General features: G+C 45.4%; 1 protein-coding gene across 2 annotated transcripts in view; it reads right to left on the reverse strand.

Annotated features, from left to right (window-relative positions):
* Window positions 1-24,240, reverse strand: part of LOC137332895 (kelch-like protein 4) — a 286,378-nt gene that overhangs the window by 137,307 nt on the left and 124,831 nt on the right. Inside the window, exon 1 of one of the 2 annotated variants that reach the window (XM_067996888.1) lies at window positions 1,030-1,516. The exons of the other annotated variant lie outside the window; for it this stretch is intronic. Coding sequence (XP_067852989.1) covers window positions 1,030-1,445 — 416 coding nt within the window. The 5' untranslated portion in view covers window positions 1,446-1,516. Of the gene's footprint in view, window positions 1-1,029; window positions 1,517-24,240 lie in introns of those variants that run through there. 2 annotated transcript variants of the gene reach the window in all.

Here is a 24,240-nt window from a genome sequence, read left to right on the forward strand (position 1 = left end):
CCCTCTGGGCGCCTGCTCTCTGCTCCTCCTGATGGCAGAGAGCCTGCTGAGTGTGAATTCAGGCCCAGAATTAGAATCTAACCATTAAATGGCCCAGTGTGCCAATAACCCAATGCCCTGCCCATGTGCTGCCCTTTCACTGTTCACTTTTTAGCACATGCAGTTACTTGGTGGGGAAAAGACCCTATAAATCAACATGCATTACATAGAATTATATAGAATTACATAGCATTTACAGCACAGAAACAGGCTATTTGGCCCAACAGGTCTATGCCAGTGTTTATGCTCCACAGGAGCCTCCTCCCACCTTACTTCATCTCACCCTCTCAACATATCCTTTTATTCCTTTCTCTGTCATGTACTTATCTAGCTTCCCCTTAAATGTATCAATGCTATTTGCATCAACCACTCCACGTGGTAGTGAGTTCCACAGTCTCACCGTACGCGGTACCTGGATCATCATTGGAGTGGGTCCAAAACGTTGTAAGTTTTGGGAAGTATAAATCAGAAGTTTCCAAACACATAAGCAGGGAGGAAAAAAACACCAAAAAATCTGCTTTTTACAAGTGCCACAAAATGAAGCTTTGAATAAACATGATTTTGACACATGTTTTAAATATAACCCAGAATAAATTATTTGTCTGTTCTGCTGACTATACTGAAAACAGAAGTACGTCTGAGGCTACATAACCAGACTACACGAAACTCTGTTATCAGCCTATGGATTTGCAGCATACATTTGCATGTTTTACTGAGGAGTGATAAACATGTGATTGCAGACAAATTATCCACAGGCATTAGAATCCTTCACTAGAATATGTAATAATGTACCAGGCAGATGATCAGTCACACTTACAAGAGCCAAAGCACTAGAAAAAGCTAAGAGCATGCGTAAAATATGCTGCAAATAGTATGCATATTCACGAATTTATGGCCCTAATATATCATTGATTTTTCTTTAAAATAATGATGTAAACAATATTCAGCTATCGTCGGTACTGTTAATGTTTCCTCATTGCAAACTCCTACCTCTCTGTGGACTCTTCTGTAAGATCAGCACTGCCTGATTCCACTGTTTCTTTGTTTTCTTTTTCTTCTTCTTTAACGGTGTCCTCTTGTGTAGAAATATTAGCGAGCCCTTCATTCTCTGGCGTGCGTGGCACTGTATTCTGATGATGCCATGGCTGACTGTCGGCTCTGCTGTAAATTGGACCTGGCACAGGTGCCAGTAAATTGCTTATAGGACTGCTGTTTTTCCTCAGCCCACCTCTGTCCCGAGAGTGGCTTTTCAACCTGTTCTGACCCATGCCAAGGTGCTCAAATCCCTCCTGCTGGAGACAGCCACTGTTTCCAGAAGAGCCCTGCGAGGGGTGGCTAAACCACTTCCACCTCAGCCTCAGAATCTGCTTCATGTCAAACTCCTTCCTCCCGGACACAGACATCATTGTCCAAGAGAGTCTTAAACTTATAGATGCAAGATAGCTTTCTTTTATCACTGCTGCACGCCTCTGCACCAAATCCCTTCACTGGAGAAACCAAAAAGAACAAGCCTTTCTTCTCTGATCAGTATACAGTGCTGCTAGCACTCGCAGCAAATACTAAGCTGCTGCTAACTGTGTAGGTGGGATACCATACTGACAGGATGATGAGGTCAGCCCTCAAACGAGTAAATCAGATTAACACAGGAAGACAGCTACCAAAACTCTAAACAGCAGCTGGTCTTACATACAGCTAAACACAGACTTAACAGCACTGTCCTTTGCTTAGCAAGATCCCATCTGTTTTAAGGAAATGCAAGCTGCAATATAAGATCCAGGAAAACATGGAATAAATAAAGTACTAGGCTTGCGTTTCCCAGGAGAAGTACATGCAGCCTGTAGAACTAGCAGTTCCTTTTCTACATGGCAGTCACATTCCCTCAGTAAAGGATTGAGTAAACAACAAAGCATTTTTTTTGGTCTGGCTTTAATGGTCCCTTGACTTGCCTTGTCACTTTCTTTGCTGAAAAGAAGGTCAAAAGGCAAATGTCAACCCCAGCCACACACTAAACAGCGGTTTAAAGTGGTGAGAGGGAAGAATGGTCTAAGTCAATTAGGATGTCTTGTGAGGTGATTAAACTAGGGCAAAGGCTGTTTAAATCTTGCAGAAGTGTCATTGATCGAGCACAGTTTCTCTGCATGATATACGATGTGAGGGGATCACTGAATGCAAGTGCTGGCTTTTTTTTAGGTAAAAATAGCTGAAGATGTGATTTCTTCCGATGCAGAAAATCATTTTTGATTCATGGTTTCTGTGGCATTCCGTCAGCAATAAAAAAATCCCTAAGGATGACTTTATTTTAATGCACCAGCTCTTGCTTTAATCGGAGGGACAAAACAGGAATGGAAATTCTGCTCCAAGTTGCCTGTGACTGAAACTCTCAGTCGTAAAATCAAACCGTAAATTAAATAAAGTTCTCTCATTCTCAAAGCTTTGGCTGCTGTAAGTTCTTCAAATCAAAAAGTGACCCTTAATCTCGGATATAGGGACACATTTTCACCCCTGGTTTCCTGTAGAAGAAATTATAGATTCAATAAGAGAGGCCCTTTTTAAATGTATAGAAATAGGATGTCATCCAGATTGAATGATAAAAACGGCACTGAGCTTGTGTTTCCTTGGAATGTAGGACATGCTGGAGAAAAGCCAACAATTTACTCATACATAGTGTCAACTCTTGTGTGTGTATTCTGTAAACTGGGTAAATGATATTCCTGGCATAGCAAAGAGATAGAGCTGGAAGATCTAATATTCATTTTTTTTAAAGAAAGAACTTGCATTATATAGCACCTTATAGTTAGAGCAGATGAATGTGTGGCCGGAGAGTTGGTGCAGGAGGGAGGGCTTTAGATTCCTGAGGCATTGGGACAAGTTCTGGGGAAGGCAGGACCTGTACAGGCTGGACGGGTTGCACCTCAACGGAGCTGGGACCAATGTCCTCACAGGGAGGTTCGCTAGTGCTGTGGGGGAGGGTTTCAACTAATTTGGCAGGCAGATGGGCACCAGGATGTAGCATTGGAAAACAGAAACAAGAGGCCGCAAAGGATCGGGAGAGAAAAATAGCACCAGAGCAGGTAATAGTACAGTATATTAGTTGGGTTCAGACTAAGAGAGAATACAAGAAAGTCTAAGACTGGTTTGCAGTACATGTGTGTAAACACACGAAGTGTGGTAAACAAGGTTGGTGAGCTGCAGACGCAAATAGCCACATGGGAATATGATGTTGTGGTGATAACGGAGACCTGTCTCAAAAAAGGGCAGGATTAGGTACTAAACATTCCTGGATACAAGGTGTTCAGGAAAGATAGGGAAGGAAAGAAAGGATGGATAAGGAGAATATTACAGTACTGGAGAGAGAGGATGTCCTGGAGGGTTCAATGACAGAATCTATTTGGTTAGAGTTAAGAAATAAAAGAGGTGCCATTACACTACTGGGTGTATTCTATAGGTCACCAACTAGTGGGAAGGATATAGAGGAGCAAATTTGCAGGGAAATTACAGAGAGGTGCAAAAGCTATAAAGGAGTGATGACTGGGGACTTAAACTATCCAAATATAGACTGGAATAACAATAATAATATAATGGGCAAAGAGGGGAGGAATTTTTGAAATGTTTTCAGGATAACTTTCTTAACCAGTACATTTCCGGCCCAACGAGGAAGGAGGCATTGCTGGACTAGGTTCTGGGGAATAAGGAAGACCAAGCGGAACAAGTGTCAGTGGGGGAGCATTTAGGGAGCAGTGATCATAGTATCATAAGGTTTAGAATAGCTATGGAAAAGGACACGGACCACTCGAAAGTAAAAATACTCAATTGGAGGAGGGCCAATTTCAATGGGATGAGAACAGTTCTGGCCCGGGTAAATTGGAATCAAAGATTGGCAGGCAAAACTGTAATTGAACAGTGGACGGCCTTTAAAGAGGAGATGGTTCAGGTACAGTCTAGGCACATTCCCATGAGGCAGAAAGGTAGTGCAACTAAAGCCAGAGCTCCCTGGATGACAAGAGAGATAGTGAGTAAGATGAAATGGAAAAAAGGGGCGTATGACAGAGTCAGGTTGATCACACAAGTAAGAACCAGGCAGAATATAGAAAGTTCAGAGGGGAAGTGAAAAAGGAAATAAGAGGGACAAAGAGAGAATATGAGAATAGATTGGCGGCCAATATAAAAGGGAATCCAAAAGTCTCCTACATGCATGTAAACAGTAAACGGGCAGTAAGAGGAGGGGTGGGGCTGATTAGGGACCATACAGGAGATCTACTCATGGAGGCAGAGAGCATGGCTGAGGTACTAAATAAATACTTTGCATCTGTCTTTACCAAGGATGAAGATGCTGCTAAAGTCACAGGATGGGCTAAAAATTGATTAAAAAAGAGGTCCTTGAAAGGATGGCTGTACTTAAAGGAGATAAGTCACCCGGGTACTGGCCATAATCTTCCAAACATCCATAGATACGGGGGTGGTGCCAGAGGTCTGGAGAACTGCAAATGTTACACCCTTGTTCAAAAAAGGGTGAAAGGATAAACCCAGCAACTATAGGCCAGTCAGTTTAATCTCAGTGGTGGGGAAACTTTTAGAAACGATAATCCAGGACAGAATTAATGGTCACTTGGATGAGTGTGGATTGATTAGGGAAAGCCAGCATGGATTCGTTTAACCAACCTGATGGAGGTTTTTGATGAGGTAACAGAGAGGGTAGATGAGGGCAATGCAGTTGATATGGTGTATATGGACTTTCAAAAGGTGTTTGATAAAGTGCTTATCATCAAGATTGCGGCCCATGGAATAAAGGTGGCAGTAGCAACATGGATACAGAATTGGCTAAGTGACAGGAAACAGAGAGTGGTGGTGAACGGTTGTTTTTCGGACTGGAGGGAGGTGAACAGTGGTGTTCCCCAGGGGTCGGTGCTGGGACCACTGCTTTTCTTGATTATATATTAATGACTTGGTCCTGGGTGTACAGGGCACAATTTCAAAATTTGCAAATGACACAAAACTTGGAAGGGTAGTAAACAGTGAGGAGGATAGTGATAGACTATAAGAGGATATAGACAGGCTGGTGTCATGGGCGGACACGTGGCAGATTAAATTTAATGCAGAAAAATGCGAAGTGATACATTTCGGTAGGAAGAACGAAGAGAGGCAAACTAGACGGCACAACTCTAAAAGGGGTACAGGAACAGAGAGATCTGGGGGTAAATGTGCACGAATCATTGAAAGTGGCAGGGCAGGTTGAGAAAGCGGTTAAAAAAAACATACAGGATCCTGGGCTTTATAAATAGAGGCATAGAGTACAAAAGTATGGAAGTCATGATGAACCTTTATAAAACACTGGTTCAGCCACAACTGAAGTATTGTGTCCAATTCTGGACACTGCACTTTAGGAAAGATGTGAAGGCCTTAGAGAACGTGCAAAAGAGATTTACTAGAGTGATTCCAGAGATGAGGGACTTTAGTTACATGGATAGACTGGAGAAGCTGTGGTTGTTCTCCTTGGAACAGAGACGGTTGCGAGGAGAATTGATAGAGGAATTCAAAATCATGAAGAGTCTAGACAGAGTAGATAGAGAGAAACTGTTCCCATTGGCGGAAGGGTCAAGAACCAGAGGACATAGATTTAAGGCGATTGGCAAAAGAACCAAAGGTGACATGTGGAAAAACTTTTTTACACAGTGAGTGATTAGGATCTGGAATGCACTGCCTGAGGGGGTGGTGGAGGCAGATTCAATCATAGCCTTCGAAAGGGAACTGGATAAGTACTTGAAAGGAAAAAAAATGCAGAGCTACGGGGAAGGGGCGGGGGAGTGGGACGAGCTGAATTGCTCTTGCATAGAATCAGCACGGAATCGATGGGCCGAATGGCCTCCTTCCATGCTGTAACCTTTCTATGATTCTATGATTTCTATGATTTATCATGTCTTCAGGACATCCCAAAGCGCTTTACGGCCAATGAATTACTTTTGAAGTGCAGCCACTGTTGTTATGTAGACAAATTTGATAGTCAAATTGCACGCAGCAAGCTCCCACAAACAGCAAATGAATGAACAACCAGATAAAGTGTTTTTGATGGTGTTGGTTAAGGGAGGAATATTGGCCAGGATGCCAGGAAAATGCACTGCTCTAACTGAAATAGTGCCATGGAATCTATTACTTTCACCTGTGCTGACAGGCGGAACCTTGTTTCTCGTCTCAACCAAAAAGGCAGCGGGGGTCATTTTAACCTAACCTGCCGAGTGGAAACTGACTTCAATGGAAAGTAAAATCAGGCGGGTGTAAAACGGGTGGCTGATCCAATCCCGTTAGTTTCCTGCCGGGAGGGTTAGATTAAAATTATACCCACTGAAGTGTCAAACTGGATTATATGCTCAAATCCATAGTGGAGCTTCAACTCACAACCTTCTGAGGCTACTAGTTGAGCCAAGCTGACATTTTAGCATCCAAAATCGGAACACCAATCACATTAATAGGTGAATCTTTCCAGGCATAGACATCATGGGTATGATTTTAAATGGGAAAAACGGGTGTGTTGGAGGCGGGGGGGGCTGGAAAGATTTTTAAAATCTAAAACCCGCCCCCAACCCGCCTCCATCCCGCCCACTTCCAGTTTTCACAGAGGCAGGACGAGGGGCGGGCATTAAAAGCTTTCAAGGAGGCTCCGGGCCTCCATTTTGATAGATTTTTTTGTTTTTAATCCCTGGGGGCTGGGATTCCCAGGCCTTCTGCTCCACGCCACGTGAGAGCAGGTGAAAAGGCCCGAAACAGCAGGTAAGTGTCTTTGTAGCACAGCTTGTGGGCCCAGAGGTGCAGGAGTGCTTCCCCCAAGCCCAACAAGCCGACCTGTAGCAACCCTACAAACGCGATCGACCACCCCCCCACGATCTCTGATCCCTCCCACGATCTCCGACCCCCATGATCTCCGACCCCTCATGATGACCCCCGACGACTGAGCCCCCCCCCCTCCGATGACTGAGCTCCCCCTCCGATGACTGAGCCCTTCTGAGCCACCCCCCTGATAAGTGAGCCCCCAATGACTGCCCCCCCACCGGGAACTGACCCCCCCCGCACCGTGACTGTGCCCCCCGGATGACTGAAACCCCCCCACCAATGACTGACCCCTGACGCACCCCCCCCACCCCGGTAACCCCCGATGACTGAGCCACCCCCTGGTGACCCCCAACCCCCTCTGATGACCCCCATCCTTCCTCTTCTCACGTCTAATTGAGGCCAGCCTGTCAATCAGGCCGGCCTGTCAGGCGGGAAACCATCAAAAAATAAAATAAAAGATGTCCTTACATCGAAATCTTAAGGACGTCTGGGAAACCCGTACTTCTGATAAAATCATGCCCCATATATATGTATCAGTGTTAGTCTCCAAATTATCTCCCTTGGCGATAGTTATAAATAAAGTAAAGCTGATATCTCCTCATCATCCATCACTTTGGAGTAGGACATAACTGTGCTTGTGCAATATTTTATATTCTTGAAAAGAATAGCCACTTTCCCCAAGCAATACTGATGGTTCAAAGGTGAAGTCTCCAGCCTGGATTTTCCTTCCAATTTCCACTCATTTTTGCGTGTTTCCAGGCCAGATAGTGGAAGAAAATAGGCAGAGAAGCCTGCCACTGATTCCCAATCCCCAACATTAGCTCCTGCAACTTTCCTACACCATCCACTAATTGTCCACCCCTGCCATGTGTAAATGATGGTGAATGGGCAGGGCTTGCTCTTCCTGTTTCTCTCAATGATCACCTCAGTTTCGCCTCCCAGGAATGAAACCTGTATTGAAGAGGTGTTCAGAATTGATTGTCGGCAGGAGCCGGGTGGTATTTATGGTAAAGGACAGCAGCTGGCTTTCTGCAATTTCCACTTTCTGCTGTGCACGTTTGCTGCTTCCTGCCCCTCCCAGAATGATTATTTGTAGCAGGGCTTTTTGCTTCCAAGGCTTCTCTGTTGAATTAAGTTGTTGAGCTGTCTCTTTAAGCTGCTGCAATAGCATGTTATTTCCCTCCCACACAATGGTGGACTCCCAATGAAGAACCAGCCGTGCGTTTGTAATTGACCCTCCAAGTAGTCCTTCACACAATGTTTGCAGACCCCAACATTTTGTTCACTGCTTCCAAGTCCCACCATTTGCTCCCATTACTCCTAGCCTCAGGACCTCTGTTCTCGTGCTCTTTCATCTCTTCCCAATGCCCCCTGACCCTGTGAACCACCGCCCCCCCCCCGTCATTGCCTCCACTCCTGGCAACCCCTTCCCAGTATTCCCACATCTGGAAGCCCCCCTCCACAATGCTCACACACCTCACCATCTCATAAATCATAATTTCACTTTGTCAATCACCATATATCAATGACCCTGATTGTATTATATGAAGCAAATTCACTGAGCAATGCCATTGGAGATCTCCTAGTAATTAGGAAAAACTTGTCGGAGCTAACAATATATTTTTCTTTCAAAGGTGTTGTTCTAGCAGAGGCTGAACCTATTTAGAGCCTAAGGGAGCCATTTATTGTTTTTTAACATATGTACAATCATTTTATTTTCTGTTTAGTGCTTATAGCAGCATAGTTCTTTTAGCATTAGCCTTAGCTTGGCATTAATTACGGCAAACTCGCATTTTAAGTAATTCATCACAGGCACAATGCAACCATGCAACTCGCACTGAAATAAACCAACCAGCAACTTTCCAGCGCTTCTTATGCACTGAACATGTGTGCAATAAGGCGTATATAAAGTGGAATTTAATACTTACCATCTGTTAGACAATTGCTGAGTCATCAAACTACTATATATCTTCCATTCCATGCAAAAGTGTCGTGATTTAGAAAACTACTGGACTATATTCTAATTGGCTATGATGCAATCACAGTGGAGCTTTAGAATTTATCACAACTGCCTGAGTCTACATACCAGCTACAATGATTCTGTGAAAGCACAATCTGTAACTTCATGGCCTGGCATATTCCTCACTCTACCATTACCAACAAGCCAGGGGATCAACACTGGTTCAATGAGGAGTGTAGAAGAGCATGCCAGGAGCAGCACCAGGCGTACCTAAAAATGAGGTGCCAACCTGGTGAAGCTACAACTCAGGACTATATGCATGCTAAACAGCGGAAGCAACATGCTATCGACAGACCTAAGCGATTCCACAATCAACGGATCAGATCCAAGCTCTGCAGTCCTGCCACATCCAGTCGTGAATGGTGGTGGACAATTAAACAACTAACGGGAGGAGGAGGCTCTGTAAACATCCCCGTCCTCAATGATGGCGGAGTCCAGCACGTGAGTGCAAAAGACAAGGCTGAAGCGTTTGCAACCATCTTCAGCCAGAAAGTGCCAAGTGGATGATCCATCTCAGCCTCCTCCTGATATCCCCACCATCACTGAAGCCAGTCTTCAGCCAATTCGATTCACTCCACGTGTTATCAAGCAACGGCTGAGTGCACTGGATACAGCAAAAGCTATGGGCTCCGACAACATCCCAGCTGTAGTGCTGAAGGCTTGTGCTCCAGAACTAGCTGCGCCTCTAGCCAAACTGTTCCAGTACAGCTACAACACTGGCGTCTACCCAACAATGTGGAAAATCGCCCAGGCATTTCCTGTCCACAAAAAGCAGGACAAATCCAATCCGGCCAATTACCACCCCATCAATCTACTCTCAATCATCAGCAAAGTGAGGGAAGGTGTCGTCGACAGTGCTATCAAGCGGCACTTACTCACCAATAACCTGCTCACCGATGCTCAGTTTGGGTTCCGCCAGGACCACTCAGCTCCAGACCTCATTACAGCCTTGGTCCAAACATGGACAAAAGAGCTGAATTCCAGAGGTGAGGTGAGAGTGACTGCCCTTGACATCAAGGCAGCATTTGACCGAGTGTGGCACCAAGGAGCCCTCGTAAAATTGAAGTCAATGGGAATCCGGCGGACAACTCTCCAGTGGCTGGAGTCATACCTAGCACAAAGGAAGATGGTAGTGGTTGTTGGAGGCCAATCATCTCAGCCCCAGGACATTGCTGCAGGAGTTCCTCAGGGCAGTGTCCTAGGCCCAACCATCTTCAGCTGCTTCATCAATGACCTTCCCTCCATCATAAGGTGAGAAATGGGGATGTTCGCTGATGATTGCACAGTGTTCAGTTCCATTCGTAACCCCTCAGATAATGAAGCAGTCTGTGCTCGCATGCAGCAAGACCTGGACAACATCCAGGCTTGGGCTCATAAGTGGCAAGTAACATTCGCGCCAGACAAGTGCCAGGCAATGACCATCTCCAACAAGAGAGAGTCTAACCACCTCCCCTTGACATTCAATGGCATTACCATCACCAAATAACCCACCATCAACATCCTGGGGGTCACCATTGACCAGAAACTTAACTGGACCAGCCATATAAATACTGTGGCTACAAGAGCAGGTCAGAGGCTGGGTATTCTGTGGCGAGTGACTCACCTCCTGATTCCCCAAAGCCTTTCCGCCATCTACAAGGCCTGACTTGTGTCAGGAGTGTGATGGAATACTCTCCACATGCCTGGATGAATGCAGACCCAACAACACTCATGAAGCTCGACACCATCCAGGACAAAGCAGCCCGCTTGATTGACACCCCATCCACCACCCTAAACATTCACTCCCTTCATCATCAGCGGACCGTGGCTGCAGTGTGTACCATCCACAGGATGCACTGCAGCAACTCGCCAAGGCTTCTTCAACAGCACCTCCCAAACCCGCGACCTCTACCACCTAGAAAGACAAGGGCAGCAGGCACATGGGAACAATGCCACCTGCACGTTCCCCTCCAAGTCACACACCATCCCGACTTGGAAATATATCGCCGTTCCTTCATCGTCACTGGGTCAAAATCCTGGAACTCCCTTCCTAACAGCACTGTGGGAGAACCGTCACCACATGGACTGCAGCGGTTCAAGAAGGCGGCTCACCATCACCTTCTCAAGGGCAATTAGGGATGGGCAATAAATGCCGGCCTCGCCAGTGACACCCACGTCCCTTGAACAAATAAAAAAAATAATATTTTCGATGCAAAAACTATACAGGTGAAAAATTCACTCTCTAGCTATTTTGTCCCATAATTCCTCCAGTCTTGAAGGCTGTAACTCATTACTAAGATAAGTATCGATGATGGAGGCCCCTCAGCCCATCTAGCTCATCCTTCCATAGAAAACTATAGTCCCCATCACAGTATTAACTCTCTCTTGAGTGATCCTAGAGTTCTTCTGCTGGGGCACAATTCGATGGGCCTGTGACCATCTGGTACCATGCTCAAACTACAAGGCCTAAATTTTAACTATGAGACAGGACCTGAGCAGGGAAACTCGGAAAAAATTTTCGTGCGTGGTCCCGAGTGATCGCAACTCAGTTGAGGCCACTTAACTGAACTTCCAGGTTTCTCGTCCTCAAACTGCGCAGCGGGCATACTGTGCAACCGCATGACGCGTTTAAAGCCCATTATTTAAAGGGCCACTCCAACAATGCATTTTGAAGGAGAAATGAGGCAAAAATGAGTAAGGAATGTCTCAGAGCCAAGCCAGCACCAAGGTTCTCAGACGCCACCCTGGAGACATTACTGGGCGCTGTGAGAAACAGGAGGGAGATCCTATGTCCACCGGACAGGAGGAAGAAAACGGGTTCTGTCTCAAAGAAGGTGTGGCTGGAGTTGGCAGACCAGGTAAACAGTAGCAGCACGGTGTCCCAGTCATGGCTGCGATGCAGGAAGAGATTTAATGACCTAACCAGGTCAGGAAAAGTGAGTACAGTTACTGATTCACCTGCATTCTGTGGTGAACATTACCACCCCTCCCCCCCCCTCACACTGCCCTGGAAGCCTACTCCATCACATCACTCCTCACACCCACTTAAGGCTCAGTGTCAAATTATCTTCACTTTCTGTGCACTTCTTCACCCACCCCCCAATTTGTGAACTCACCACTACCACTTACCCGAATCCTGATGCAATGTGATCAATCTGTCTGATCTTCACCCTCTGATGCATCTGCTTCATTGTCATCCTGACCCAAAGCAATGCATCCATCGGATGACCACATCACCCTCACTCACTCACACGTCTGTACTTTCTCCCCTTGTCGGAGAAGAGAGCGCAAAATGCAAGGGAGAGGACGAGGACTGGAGGGGGGCAAAATAGTGCACAACTAATGACCCTCACAGAGGCAGAGGAGGAGATAAGTCGTACAGTGGAGTGCCTGGCCACCGGGGATGCCGAGGCTGGCACTCCGCAAAAGTCTGGTGACAGAACTTTAACATCCCTCACACACAACATGGATTGATGTTATCAATGATTGACCTGTTTCACACCTCAGTCTGCTCATCGCAAGATTACTTCAGCAATGTTTATTAATATTGCTGTATGTTCTCTTTCAGGGGCATCACAGACTGAAGAAGTGGACAAGGGTGATTCCTCAGAGAAGCTCCATGCCTCTGAGGGCGCACCGTCACATTCTAGAGAGACATGCACCAGCGCAGATATTCACACCTCGGTGGGTCCAATAGAGAGGTAGTTGGATTGTCACCTGGTGAGTCATCACACACAAATGAGCACGAGCAGACACTGGTGGCAGGGGCAGCGGTGGAGAGTCCGTGTCGGTGGGCGCACTCCTCTCCAAGCTCTGCTCAGCTTGGCACAGATACTGAACCCTAGGGGCCATCCATAAAAAGGAGAATGATAGAGGTACAGCTGCACCTTTGTGACATACTGGAAGACTTGTCACGCTCAGTCTCCACATTGACGTAGAGGCTGGAGGAGTCCACCTCCAGCATTAGTGGACTGATGGTGCAGGTAAGTGCGGGAAGGTCCGCAATGGATAGAATGGCAGTCTCCATTTAGCTTCAAGCATGGCTCACAAATGAGTCCATTCAGGCCCTGGCAATGGCTGTGTGGACTCGGGGTGAACAACATTCTGCCGCTTTAAACAGGGAGACAGATACATTAGCACTGGCCTTACAAGGCATCACACATGTCCTCCAAACTGTTGTCCAGCAGAGTGGTAGGAGTAATGTGGCCCTGGCCCAGGAGAGGGACGATGGTGAAAGTGGACATGGAAGTGGGGACGCCACTCAAAGCGCTCCCATGTCTTACCTGTTGCCCCCCCCTCACCTAGTACCCGCAATGCTGCCACCTCTCCAGATGGCCGAGTCTGCCCCTGCACAGGTGCAGGTGGAGCAGTCTTTGGAGAGGCCCTCACGGGCTCCAAAACCCAGAGGTTGTAAGCTGAAAGCATCTAAGCAATCAGGGCATGAATCTGAGCAACCTGCCATTACCCCTGCTGCAGCCGCAGGGGTTTAACCACGTAGAAACTGTAGGAAGAGGAAGTGGAAGGTTTTATTATCACCAAGGGTATGAACAATGGTGTCTGACAGACTATCATGTTTTTCATTTACATTTGGTTTTTATTAAATTCACATTAAATGTTATGATTCTCACCACCACTGCCACGTCTTGCCCATTCTTGAGTGCCTTTTGTGAAAGCGCTGTTTCATGTGCTTCATCATGAACGGCGAGACTCGATGTCACCCATTGAGTGCATTTGCAATGGGTGTATGTGTGGTTGCAGGACTGTTTTGTGCAACCTGGGGTGGGGGGGGGGGGCGGTGGTGTTGGTGATCATGGTGGTCGTTACAGGTGGTCTGAGTACTTGACTACAGTCACTTTGCACATCTTCCTATAAGAATCTATCAAATATGAGTGACTCCCTGGCGTGACGAGCAGCCAAATGAGACGCTGCTCTGCCAATGGTTTGCCCATCATCCTCCTCCTCCTCCTTCTCCTCTTCTTCTTCAATGTTGATGGTAGATGTTTGTAAACAATTTTACAACACCAAGTTATAGTCCAGCAATTTTATTTTAAATTCACAAGCTTTCGGAGGCTACCTCCTTCCTCAGGTGAACGATGTGGAAATGAAGTCCTCGAAATGAAGTCGCATTTATAATTCACAGAACAATGCTGGTGATAACAGACAGTTTTTTCAACTGCCCGTTGCCAAGGCAATCAGTGTGCAGACAGACAGTTGTTACCTGCCAGGTCTCAGAATATACAAATCACCAAAAAAAAACAACAAACAAAAAAAAAACAGAGATGGAGAGGTAGAAACATAGAAAGAGAACAGCGTCCACGACGCCACACAACCCTGCCACGGTAACCTCTGCAAGACATGCCAGATCATCGACACAGATACCACCATCACACGAGAGGACACCACCCACCAGTTACATGGTTCATACTCCTGTGACTCGGCCAACGTTGTCTACCTCATACGTTGCAGGAAAGGATGCCCCAGAGCATGGTACATTGGCGAGACCATGCAGACACTGCGACAACGGATGAACGGACACCGCGCAACAATCGCCAAACAGGAGGGTTCCCTCCCAGTCGGGGAACACTTCAGCAGTCAAGGACATTCAGCCGCCGACCTTCGGGTAAGCGTTCTCCAAGGCGGCCTTCGAGACACACGACAACGCAAAATCGTCGAGCAGAAATTGATAGCCAAGTTCCGCACCCATGAGGACGGCCTCAACCGGGATCTTGGGTTCATGTCACGCTACACGTTACCCCACCAGCGAACAAATGTTATCTGTTTTTAATATAACGGGTCAGTTGCTGTCTTTTCTATGTTTCTACCTCTCTATCTCTGTTTTTTTTTTTTTGTTTGTTGTTTTTTTTGGTGATTTGTATATTCTGAGACCTGGCAGGTAACAACTGTCTGTCTGCACACTGATTGCCTTGGCAACGGGCAGTTGAAAAAACTGTCTGTTATCACCAGCATTGTTCTGTGAATTATAAATGCGACTTCATTTCGAGGACTTCATTTCCACATCGTTCACCTGAGGAAGGAGGTAGCCTCCGAAAGCTTGTGAATTTAAAATAAAATTGCTGGACTATAACTTGGTGTTGTAAAATTGTTTACAATTGTCAACCCCAGTCCATCACCGGCATCTCCACACGATGGTAGATGTGGCTGCTTTTTGAACGCAGGGGACCTCATCCACTGGTAACCCTCTCTTTTGAGCGATGTTGTGCAGGACGCAACGCACGACTATTATTCTGCACACCTCGCCAGTGAGTACTGAAAGGTTCCCCCAGATCAATCCAGGCACCTGAAGCGCATCTTGAGCATTCCTGTGGCTTGTTCAATGACAAACCTGGTCATGATGTTACTGTCGTTGTACCGTTGCTGTGCCTCGCTAGTGGGGTTTCTCAAAGGTGTCATGAGCCACGTCTGCAGGGGGTATCCCTTGTCTCCAAGGAGCCAGCCCTTAAGGCTGTCTTGTGCGTGGAAGAGGGCTGGAATGTTGGATTCGTGCAGAATGAAGGAATCATGGCAGCTGCCAGGGAATCTGGCACACACGTGAAGAAATCTCTTCTGGTGGTTGCAAACCAGCTGTGCATTGATAGAGTGATGTCCCTTTCAGTTGATGAACATTCCTGGCTCATGTGCAGGTCCACGAATTGCTACGTGTGTGCACTCAATTGCACCCTGTACCCATGGGTAGCCAGCCAGAGAGTTCAAACCCACTGCCCTCTCAGTCTGGCTGATGTCGTCGATGGGGAAGTTGACGTAGTCGGATGCCCTGGCAAACAAGCCAGCCGTGACCTGTCATACACCCTTATGTTCAGATGACAGAAAGATCCCGGTGATGTCACCGGTGGCACCCTGGAAGAATCCATAGGCAAAGAAATTGAGGGCAGTGGTGACTTTAACTGCGACGGGCAATGTGTGACCACCAGGTCCATCCGGGGGTAGGCCTGCGTGAAGGAGCCCGCAGATGTCTGCGGCCACCTGGCGACTCAATCTGAGCCTTCGTAGGCACTGCTCCTCAGGGAGATCCAGGAAGTTCAGCCTTTGCCTGTAGACCCTCTCACATGGGTAGTGCCTCCTGTGACATCGGCCCCTCCATTGTTCCCCTCTCTGCAGTTCTGCAAGTCCTTGTGGCGCACCTCTGTCTTGTGGAGATTCAACTCTCAGAACTGCACGCCGTGCCTGCCGCAGATGGTGATGTGCCTCCTCCTCAGATGTACTGCTGAATAAATCCATTGCGCCCCCCAATCCGATGGTGTCCGTTCAAGGGGGTAAATGTGAGTAAATATGTGTGAACACAAGAATTCTGAGTGTGAACAAAGAAATCACAATCTAAACACAAAGAACTCCCAGCCAAAGGTTTGTCTGCGAGAACTGATTGTCCTGCTGCAAAAACTCACCTTTCCTTCACATCAATCATTGGTTTAAGTGTCCAAAGGGCTGCCATCTGCAACTCGCCTCCGTTTCCATGGCATGTTTCAGCGGCCATGGGAGACATGTTCAGGTAGAGATAAAATCGTTTGTCTGCCTCAATCCACAAAAAATTAATTGAGTTAACTACTTGAACGATCTTAATTACCCCTTTAAATGTCACCCTGCCGGTTTTAATTGCGGGCGGGACTTCTGCATTTCTGAAGTACGCGTGCACCAGATCCATCTGGATCAAACGCGTTTTTCAGTGGATTGGTGCCGAGATTCATTCCCACTCCAGACTATTACAATTTTTATTGCCCCCCCGCCCCCAACCCACCAGTTCTTCCAGGTTAAAATTTAGGCCCATGTATCAGGCTAGATAGTAAAGTGTCAGGATACTATTCAGCACAATGGGATCACAGGCGAGCACCAACCTCTCCTCATAAATCTTAAAGGGACATGGTATGGAAAAGGTTAATCCAGACCACTGCTTTAAATTAAACTGTGAGAGTAGGACAAGAGAACTTAAGTTCAAACTGGCAAAAGGTAACTTTACGACTGATGTGAGGAGGTCCTTCTCCATGCAGAGAACGATCAACTATTGGAATGGATTTTTGGGTAGAGCGGTCAAGGTGAAAACTCTGGAATCATTTAATAAACAATTAGATTTTCTATGTTACAACAGGGACTACACTTCAAAACAAGTACTTAATTAGCTGTAAAGCGCTTTGCAACATCCTGAGGTCATGAAAGGCGCAAGAAAAATGCAAATAGGGTTTTTCTAGATGGATGAATTAAGATGGACCGAATGGCCTTCCTTATCCATAAATATCTCATCCATAATGTCCACATACATTCTCTTCCAGCAGGTGTCACTGGAAAGAGATTTGGAGCAGCGACCTTGGCTAGTTCCTCCCTTTTCAAGTCTGGGAAATCATCCAATTCATCATAAAATATGTTTGATTCTAGAAATCACACGCTACCCTCAAAATGCATATGTAAAACAAACAAGAACTCAAAGAATAAAGATTTTTACTATAACTTTCCAGAAAGTGAAAATGTTTGACTCAGGACCATCTCAGAGCATTGACTCCATTTTAATTTCTGTTTAACAAGCTTTGAGCAAAAAGATAGATAATGTTTTTAATGCTGCAGTGCTACTGAAGATATTAATCTCAGACTGCTAGCTATAGAATGCAATGTATCACTGGCAGACCCAAGTTATACCGCCAACTGCACCTTGCACTGAATTTAGTGACAAGGAGCCCTGTGCATGTGTGGCTGGTCAGATGCATAGCGTTCCCCTCCCTGTGCAGCTAATTTTCAATGTTAGAAGAGTGCAGACATCAGTGTCAGCCTTCCACTAACATTAAAAACACAGGAAAAGTAAGTTTGTTAAGTTCCCAGAAGTTCAGTGCGCCACCTGGGTACTTTAAAATCTGGCCTTGTACCAGGCTGATGCAAAGTCCAAATGGTATGAAACTCCCTGCATTTCTCATCTTAGTGCATTGTGGAGTCAGATCGGCAAACTGGCTCTGCTTTTGTAGCACCACTTTCCCATTAGTATGCACCCAAAACTGTTCCACATCAACACATAACTGCATCCTCACATGACATATCAAAGATTAACTGATATCGTAACAGAGAAACAAAATGTTTCTTAAAATAAAACTGAGAAGGAGGGATCACTACAAGGGTTCTCCACAGGATCAGCCTCTGAGAGGAAAGATACATCAACCATATTGTCACTTGAGGCTCATCCTACAATCCAGCCTGGCGACATTCTAAACTACATACAGCAAGGTTGTAGGTGATAAATTACAGTAGTTAGCAAATTTATGATCGTCAACTTGTGTCTATTCTACTCATGTACTGTAATACACGATGTCACTGTGCAGTTAGTTAAAGTTTTGTGCATAGCACTAAAAAAAATGTCAGTGTCTTCCTGTTCTCTTGAAGGACAATAGGTTTCTAATTGACATTTTCATGATGTTTTCATAGATCTATATAAAAATAAGGAAATTTGTGAGGTGGGGCCCCAGACAGGGAGCCTGACTGGAAGGGAGCCCAGGTTGTGAAATCTGTCTACTGATTCACATGTCTCTAAAGTTAAAAATCCAGCATGAGCTTCGTTCTACCTGCAAATACACAGTGACTGGTCCCGAGTAACGTCTTATGGTTTTGGAGCACTACTCACCCCTTCCAAACAGGTGAATGGCTGTCTGGATCACCTCAATTTTTGGAGTTGGCTTCTCAAAAGTAGCTAATTGAAAGTAAACATTGTTTGTCTTATTACCTAGCTTTATCTGCATTTTCACTGGTGCTTCACTTTTTGTTCTTGTTTAGGCCTGGATTTTTGCTTTGGAGGAATGTTATTTACAACTCTCTCTTTCACTTGCAGCAGCCAAATTGGGCAGGATGGGAAGTGATTTGGGGAGTTCCAACGGTATTTCCAAATTTAAAGGAAGAAGTCCATTCATGAGGAAACAAGTAAGGCAGTGCAACTGCACCTCAGGTGTTACCTATGCACCTACCTTACCCCAGGATTTGCAAGCATAGGCCCAGACAGGCCTATTTGGGCATGTCAGAGGTGAACTGTCTTCACCACCTCCACTGCACTATCACAGAGCCATATCATCTCCTTGAAGCAAACCTGTAAACAATTCTATGCCGAATCAGTCAGACAGATGCCCATAGGTACACCAAGCAAGTGATGAGGCTTTTGTTTGCAAAGAGCAACACATTCATTACTTACTCTGTACAGAGATCCGTACACAAGGCCCAGAACCTTTATTAGGTGGCAGGAATCCCAAGAGACCAGGACTTCATGGCTATGTGGTTAGCTTGTTTCTGCTCCTCTTTTAACATTAGGACTTGCTTCTCCTCATTTGTGCACTCTGCCTCAACTTGTGTTCTTTATTCAACCTTATGAACTACGGAATGTGTATAGTTCTGCTGGTGCTTACAAACTTAGGTGAGAGCGACACAAGGTGCTGAGCATCCCTGTCTTGTTCTGGGTCAGTAGCAGTGCTGACATCCTGCTCTTCCAGGCCTATATGACAGACAAGGGCAAGTGTTAGGATGCTAGCTGTCCAACTCACCCTCTGATGAAGATTGCGTCGCAAGATACCTCATGTGATGTTTTGTGGTTGTGTGTAAGCCTGTGTGGGATGAATGAAGGTACAAATTGTAAGAGTAGGATGGTACTAGGCCTGAACTTGGGAAAGGTCCGCCACTTCATCTTTCCCTACTCCCTCTATGCTGTAAAGCCCCAGAGTAGCTAGGGTGGCCTCCTCCAAATGAGTCAAGTTCTGTGAGTTGTGAACCATCTCCGTTTGGGATCTGCTCCCTTGAATTTTATGCTATCTTGCTGTAAGTTGAAGGCACACAGGTAGAGTGACAGACATGACCCCCAACTTCAAGGCCAACCTGTGTGCCAGTAAATGATCATGAATCATGCAACTAGGTTGTGTTTCGGAGTTTTAATGTGTGAATCTCATGGAAGGTGTAAGTCTGCAAAGCTTTCAATTATGCATTGCTTCTTGACTGTGTGCCCTGCTGAGTTAAGGGTATGCATAAGAAGTGACAAAATTATAAGTATTCATGGGGATGACATGAGTGAGCAGTAAATGTAGAGCAGATTGGCAGGCAACATTTCATGTGGCATGGAGACTTTAGCTGGTAAACGGTACTATTGGGTGGTCTTAGCTTGCCAGCTGCCTTAACTTGTGCTGTTTTTTTCTGAATGTATTCCCATGTCATACAGGTAATATAGGCAGCATTGGTACTGGCCGCCTCCTCCTATCAAGAATGCTATTCTCTGGAGATATTACCCTGGAGTACCATACTGGGGCTCCCTCCACACACCCACCTCAAACAGCACACCTTCATCCAGTGGACCGTATGCTGCCACTTCCATTTAAGCCTTCAAGTGGCCACGTTCCTCTAAATGGGAACAGCTTGCTTGAGTTTCCACTCCTCTGTGTCGTCGGGTTACCTGTGCAAGACATCGACAGCACAAGGAGTCTATTTAAGTGATATCCATGAGCTGGGCTCATGATTCCAGTGAGCCATCTTCCTACTGTGTAACGGCGTGCACAATGCGGCCTAGAAGCTTTTTACCTATGATCGTAAAATTGGGCCTATGGCACCTTCCTTTTATGAGGTAGCCTCATGAGAGACATTGTCTGGGCTTTCTCTTCTGCTGATTGCATTTATGCTGCTTAGAGCTTCCTGTCACCCTGTAATAGAATCATAGAAAGTTACGGCACAGAAAGAGGCCAATCGGCCCATCGTGTCCTTGCCGACCGAAAAAGAGCTATCCAGCTTAATCCCACTTTCCAGCATTTGGTCCATAATCCTGTAGGTTACGGCACTTCAAGTGCACATCCAAGTACTGTTTAACTGAGTTGAGGGTTTCTACCTCTACCACCCTTTCAGGCAATGAGTTCCAGACCCCCACCACTCTCTGGGTAAAAAACATTCTCCTCAGCTCCCCTCTAATCCTTCTACCAATTATTTTAAGTCTATGTCTCCTGGTCACTGACCCCCCTGCTAAGGGAAATAGGTCCTTCCTATCCACTCTATCTAGTCTCATCTTAATATCACATACCTCAATTAAATCTCCCCTCATTTATTGTGTACTCCCTTGCCTTGTTTGCCCTCCCCAAATGCATTACCTCACACTTAACAGGATTGAATTCCATTTGCCTCTTTTCTGCTCACCTGACTAGTCCAATGATATCTTCCTGCAGTCTACAGCTTTCCTCACGATCAACCACATGGCCAATTTTTATATCATCTGCAAACTTCTTGATCAAGCCCCCTATATTCAAGTCCAGATCATTAATATATACCACAAAAGCAAGAGACCTAATACTGAGCCTTGTGGAACCCTACCAGAAACAGCCTTCTCAATGTATAAATACCTGTCAAACGTTATCCTTTGCTTCCTGCCACTGAGCTAATTTTGGATCCAACTTGCCACTTTCCCTTGGATCCCATGGGCTTTTACTTTTTTGACTAGTCTGCCATGTGGGACCTTGTCAAAAGCCTTGCTAAAATCCATATACACTACATCAAACGCGCCACCCTCATTGACCCACCTTGTTACCTCCTCAAAAAATTCAATCAAGTTAATCAGACACGACCTTCTCTTAACAAATCCATGCTGACTATCCTTGATTAACCTGTGTCTTTCTAAATGATGATTTATGCTGTCCCTCAGAATTGATTCCAATAATTTGCCCACCACCGAGGTTAGACTGATTGGCCTGTAATTACTCGGTCTATCTCTTTCTCCCTTTTTGAACAACGGTACAATGTTAGCAGTCCTCCAATCCCCCGACACCATGCCTATAGCCAGGGAGGATCAGAAAATAATGGTCAGAGCCTCCGTTATTTCCTCCCTTGCTTCTTTTAACAGACTGGGATACATTTCATCCAGGCCTGGCGATTTATCTACTTTCAAAGATGCTGAACCCCTTAATACTTCCTCTCTCGCTATGTTTATCCCATCCAATATTTCACACTCCTCCTCCTTAACTACAATCTCTGCATTGTCCCCATATTTTGTGAGGACATACGTAAAGTATTCATGAAGAACCGTACCCACATCTTCCGCCTCCACACTTTAGTTACCTTTTTGGTCACCAATAGTCCCTACTCTTTCCTAATTTATCCTCTTGCTCTTTATGTATTTATAAAAGATTTTTGGGTTTTCCTTGATTTTACTTGCCAGTAATTTTTCATGCCCTCTCTTTGCTTTACTAATTTCCTTTTTAATTTCACCCCTACACTTTCTATACTCATCTCGGCTTTCTGGAGTATTGAGCTCTCGGTGTCTGACATAAGCTTCCCTTTTTTGCCTTATCTTACCCTGTATGCTCCTTGTCATCCAGGGGGCTCTAGATTTGGCAGTCCCACCCTTTATCTCTGTGGGAACATGTTTACTCTGAACCCCTTGAATCTCCCCCTTGAATGCCTCCCACTGCTCTGACACTGATTTACCTTCAAATAGCTGTTTCCAGTCCACTTTTGCGAAATCACTTCTCAGCTTAGTAAAATTGGCCTTTCCCCAATTTAGAATTTTTACTCCTGTTCTATCTTTGCCCTTTTCCATAACTATGCTAAATCTAACTGAATTATGATCACTACCACCAAAATGCTCTCCCACTGATACTCCTTCCATCTGCCTAGTTTCATTCCCGAAAACTAAATCCAGAACTGCCCCCCCTCTTGTTGGGCTTGCTACGTACTGGCGAAAAAAGTTCTCCTGAATGCATTTTAAGGATTCTGTGCTCTCTATATCTTTTGTGTTTATTGTATCCCAGTTAATATTAGGGTAGTTGAAATCCCCTACTATTACTGCCCTATTGTTTTTGCACTTCTCAGAAATTTGCTTACATATTTGCTCTTCTATCTCCCTCTGACTGTTTGGGGGTCTATAATACACTCCTAGCAATATGACTGCCCTTTTCTTGATCTTTAGCTCAACCCATTTGATGATCCTTCTAACATATCATCCCTCCTCACAGCCGTAATTCTTTCTTTAACCAATATTGCCCCCCCTCCTTTTTTACCCCCCCTCTCTATCTATTCTGAAAACCCTGTCCTCTCCTTTTTTGTCATCTTCAAATTTATCTTCCCCTACTGTAAGGTAATGATTGTCTTCTCAGGATTTAGCCATCATTTGTCTCACCTGATAGTATGATTTCTGACTAGGGATGTTGAACATCTGAGGCGAGCTATTTACAAAAAATATATACTGCATAAACTTTGAACTACACATAAGAAAACTTTATAGAATGCACATAAAAGTAGAAATTTATAAATGTATTGTCATAAGCTTCAAAATATTTTATTGCCATACATATCTCAGCCTATGTTGCATATAGTTAATATTTTTACACCGTGAATGACCCGAGGTCATGTAAAAAGAATAACTTAGCAGAATCCAGAAACTGAGCAGATGCTTCCTTCTCTTCACTCATAGCGTGAAAAATTGTAGCCATTTTCCTGTCTGCTGGAGCGACTCATTTCTTTTCATTGGAGCAGCTCCTCCTTTGCCCCTGCTCTGCAGATCCTTATTATGAGCCACCTTCACCCTTACCATCCTTTTCAAATCATTAAGCTGCATTTTCTGCTCCACTCTGAATCTTTCTGTTTTAAATGGAGAGTTACCTATCAGTGTACCCTGGTGTAGTGGTTATGCCACTTGACTAGTAACCAGAGGTCATGAGTTTAAATCCTACCCTGGTAAATTGTGAAATTGAATCGAATCAATCTAGTTATTTGTGAGTTGGCACTGGGAAACAATGACCATGAAAGCTGCTGAATTGTTGTAAATGTTTCTCATGTTTTTCAGGGAGGGGATCCTATCACTCCTACCTGGACTAGCCTGCACGTTACTCTAGGCCCATACTATGTGATTGACTCTCAATGCCCTTTAGGCTAACTAGCGACGTGCATTTAATATTGCCTTGCCAGCATTGCCCGCATACCAAGAGCAAATAAAATTTGAACACCCATTTGCTGTAGGTAAATATCTCATTCGTCCATAATTTCTTCTTTCACGTCAATGAATTCCTCCACCAAAATTTATAGTTATTCTACTATCTCTGAAATATGCCGAATCCTTGATGGGGTTTTGTTCCCAATTTGATTTCAGTTACTGCCTACATTAAACTTGTCACTTAGTCAACAAATGCCACATGGGCCATATCAGCAATTAAGCTGTTTAACTTCCACAGTAGAGCTCAATATTTCATTTGATGGTGCATCTTGTATGCGGGAAGGCATTGGGCCTGATATTACTAGGGCGGCGGGTTCGCGGAGAGGGGGCGATTGGGCGCGTGGGTAACGTGCCCGGTAAAATCAGTCTGCCCCGCGCGCAATCGCAGGCTGATTTTTTTTTTATTCGTTCACGGGATGTGGGCGTCGCTGGCAAGGCCGGCATTTATTGCCCA

The sequence above is a fragment of the Heptranchias perlo genome, chromosome 15 (genome assembly GCF_035084215.1).
Source record: "Heptranchias perlo isolate sHepPer1 chromosome 15, sHepPer1.hap1, whole genome shotgun sequence".
Classification (NCBI taxonomy): Eukaryota; Metazoa; Chordata; class Chondrichthyes; order Hexanchiformes; family Hexanchidae; genus Heptranchias; species Heptranchias perlo.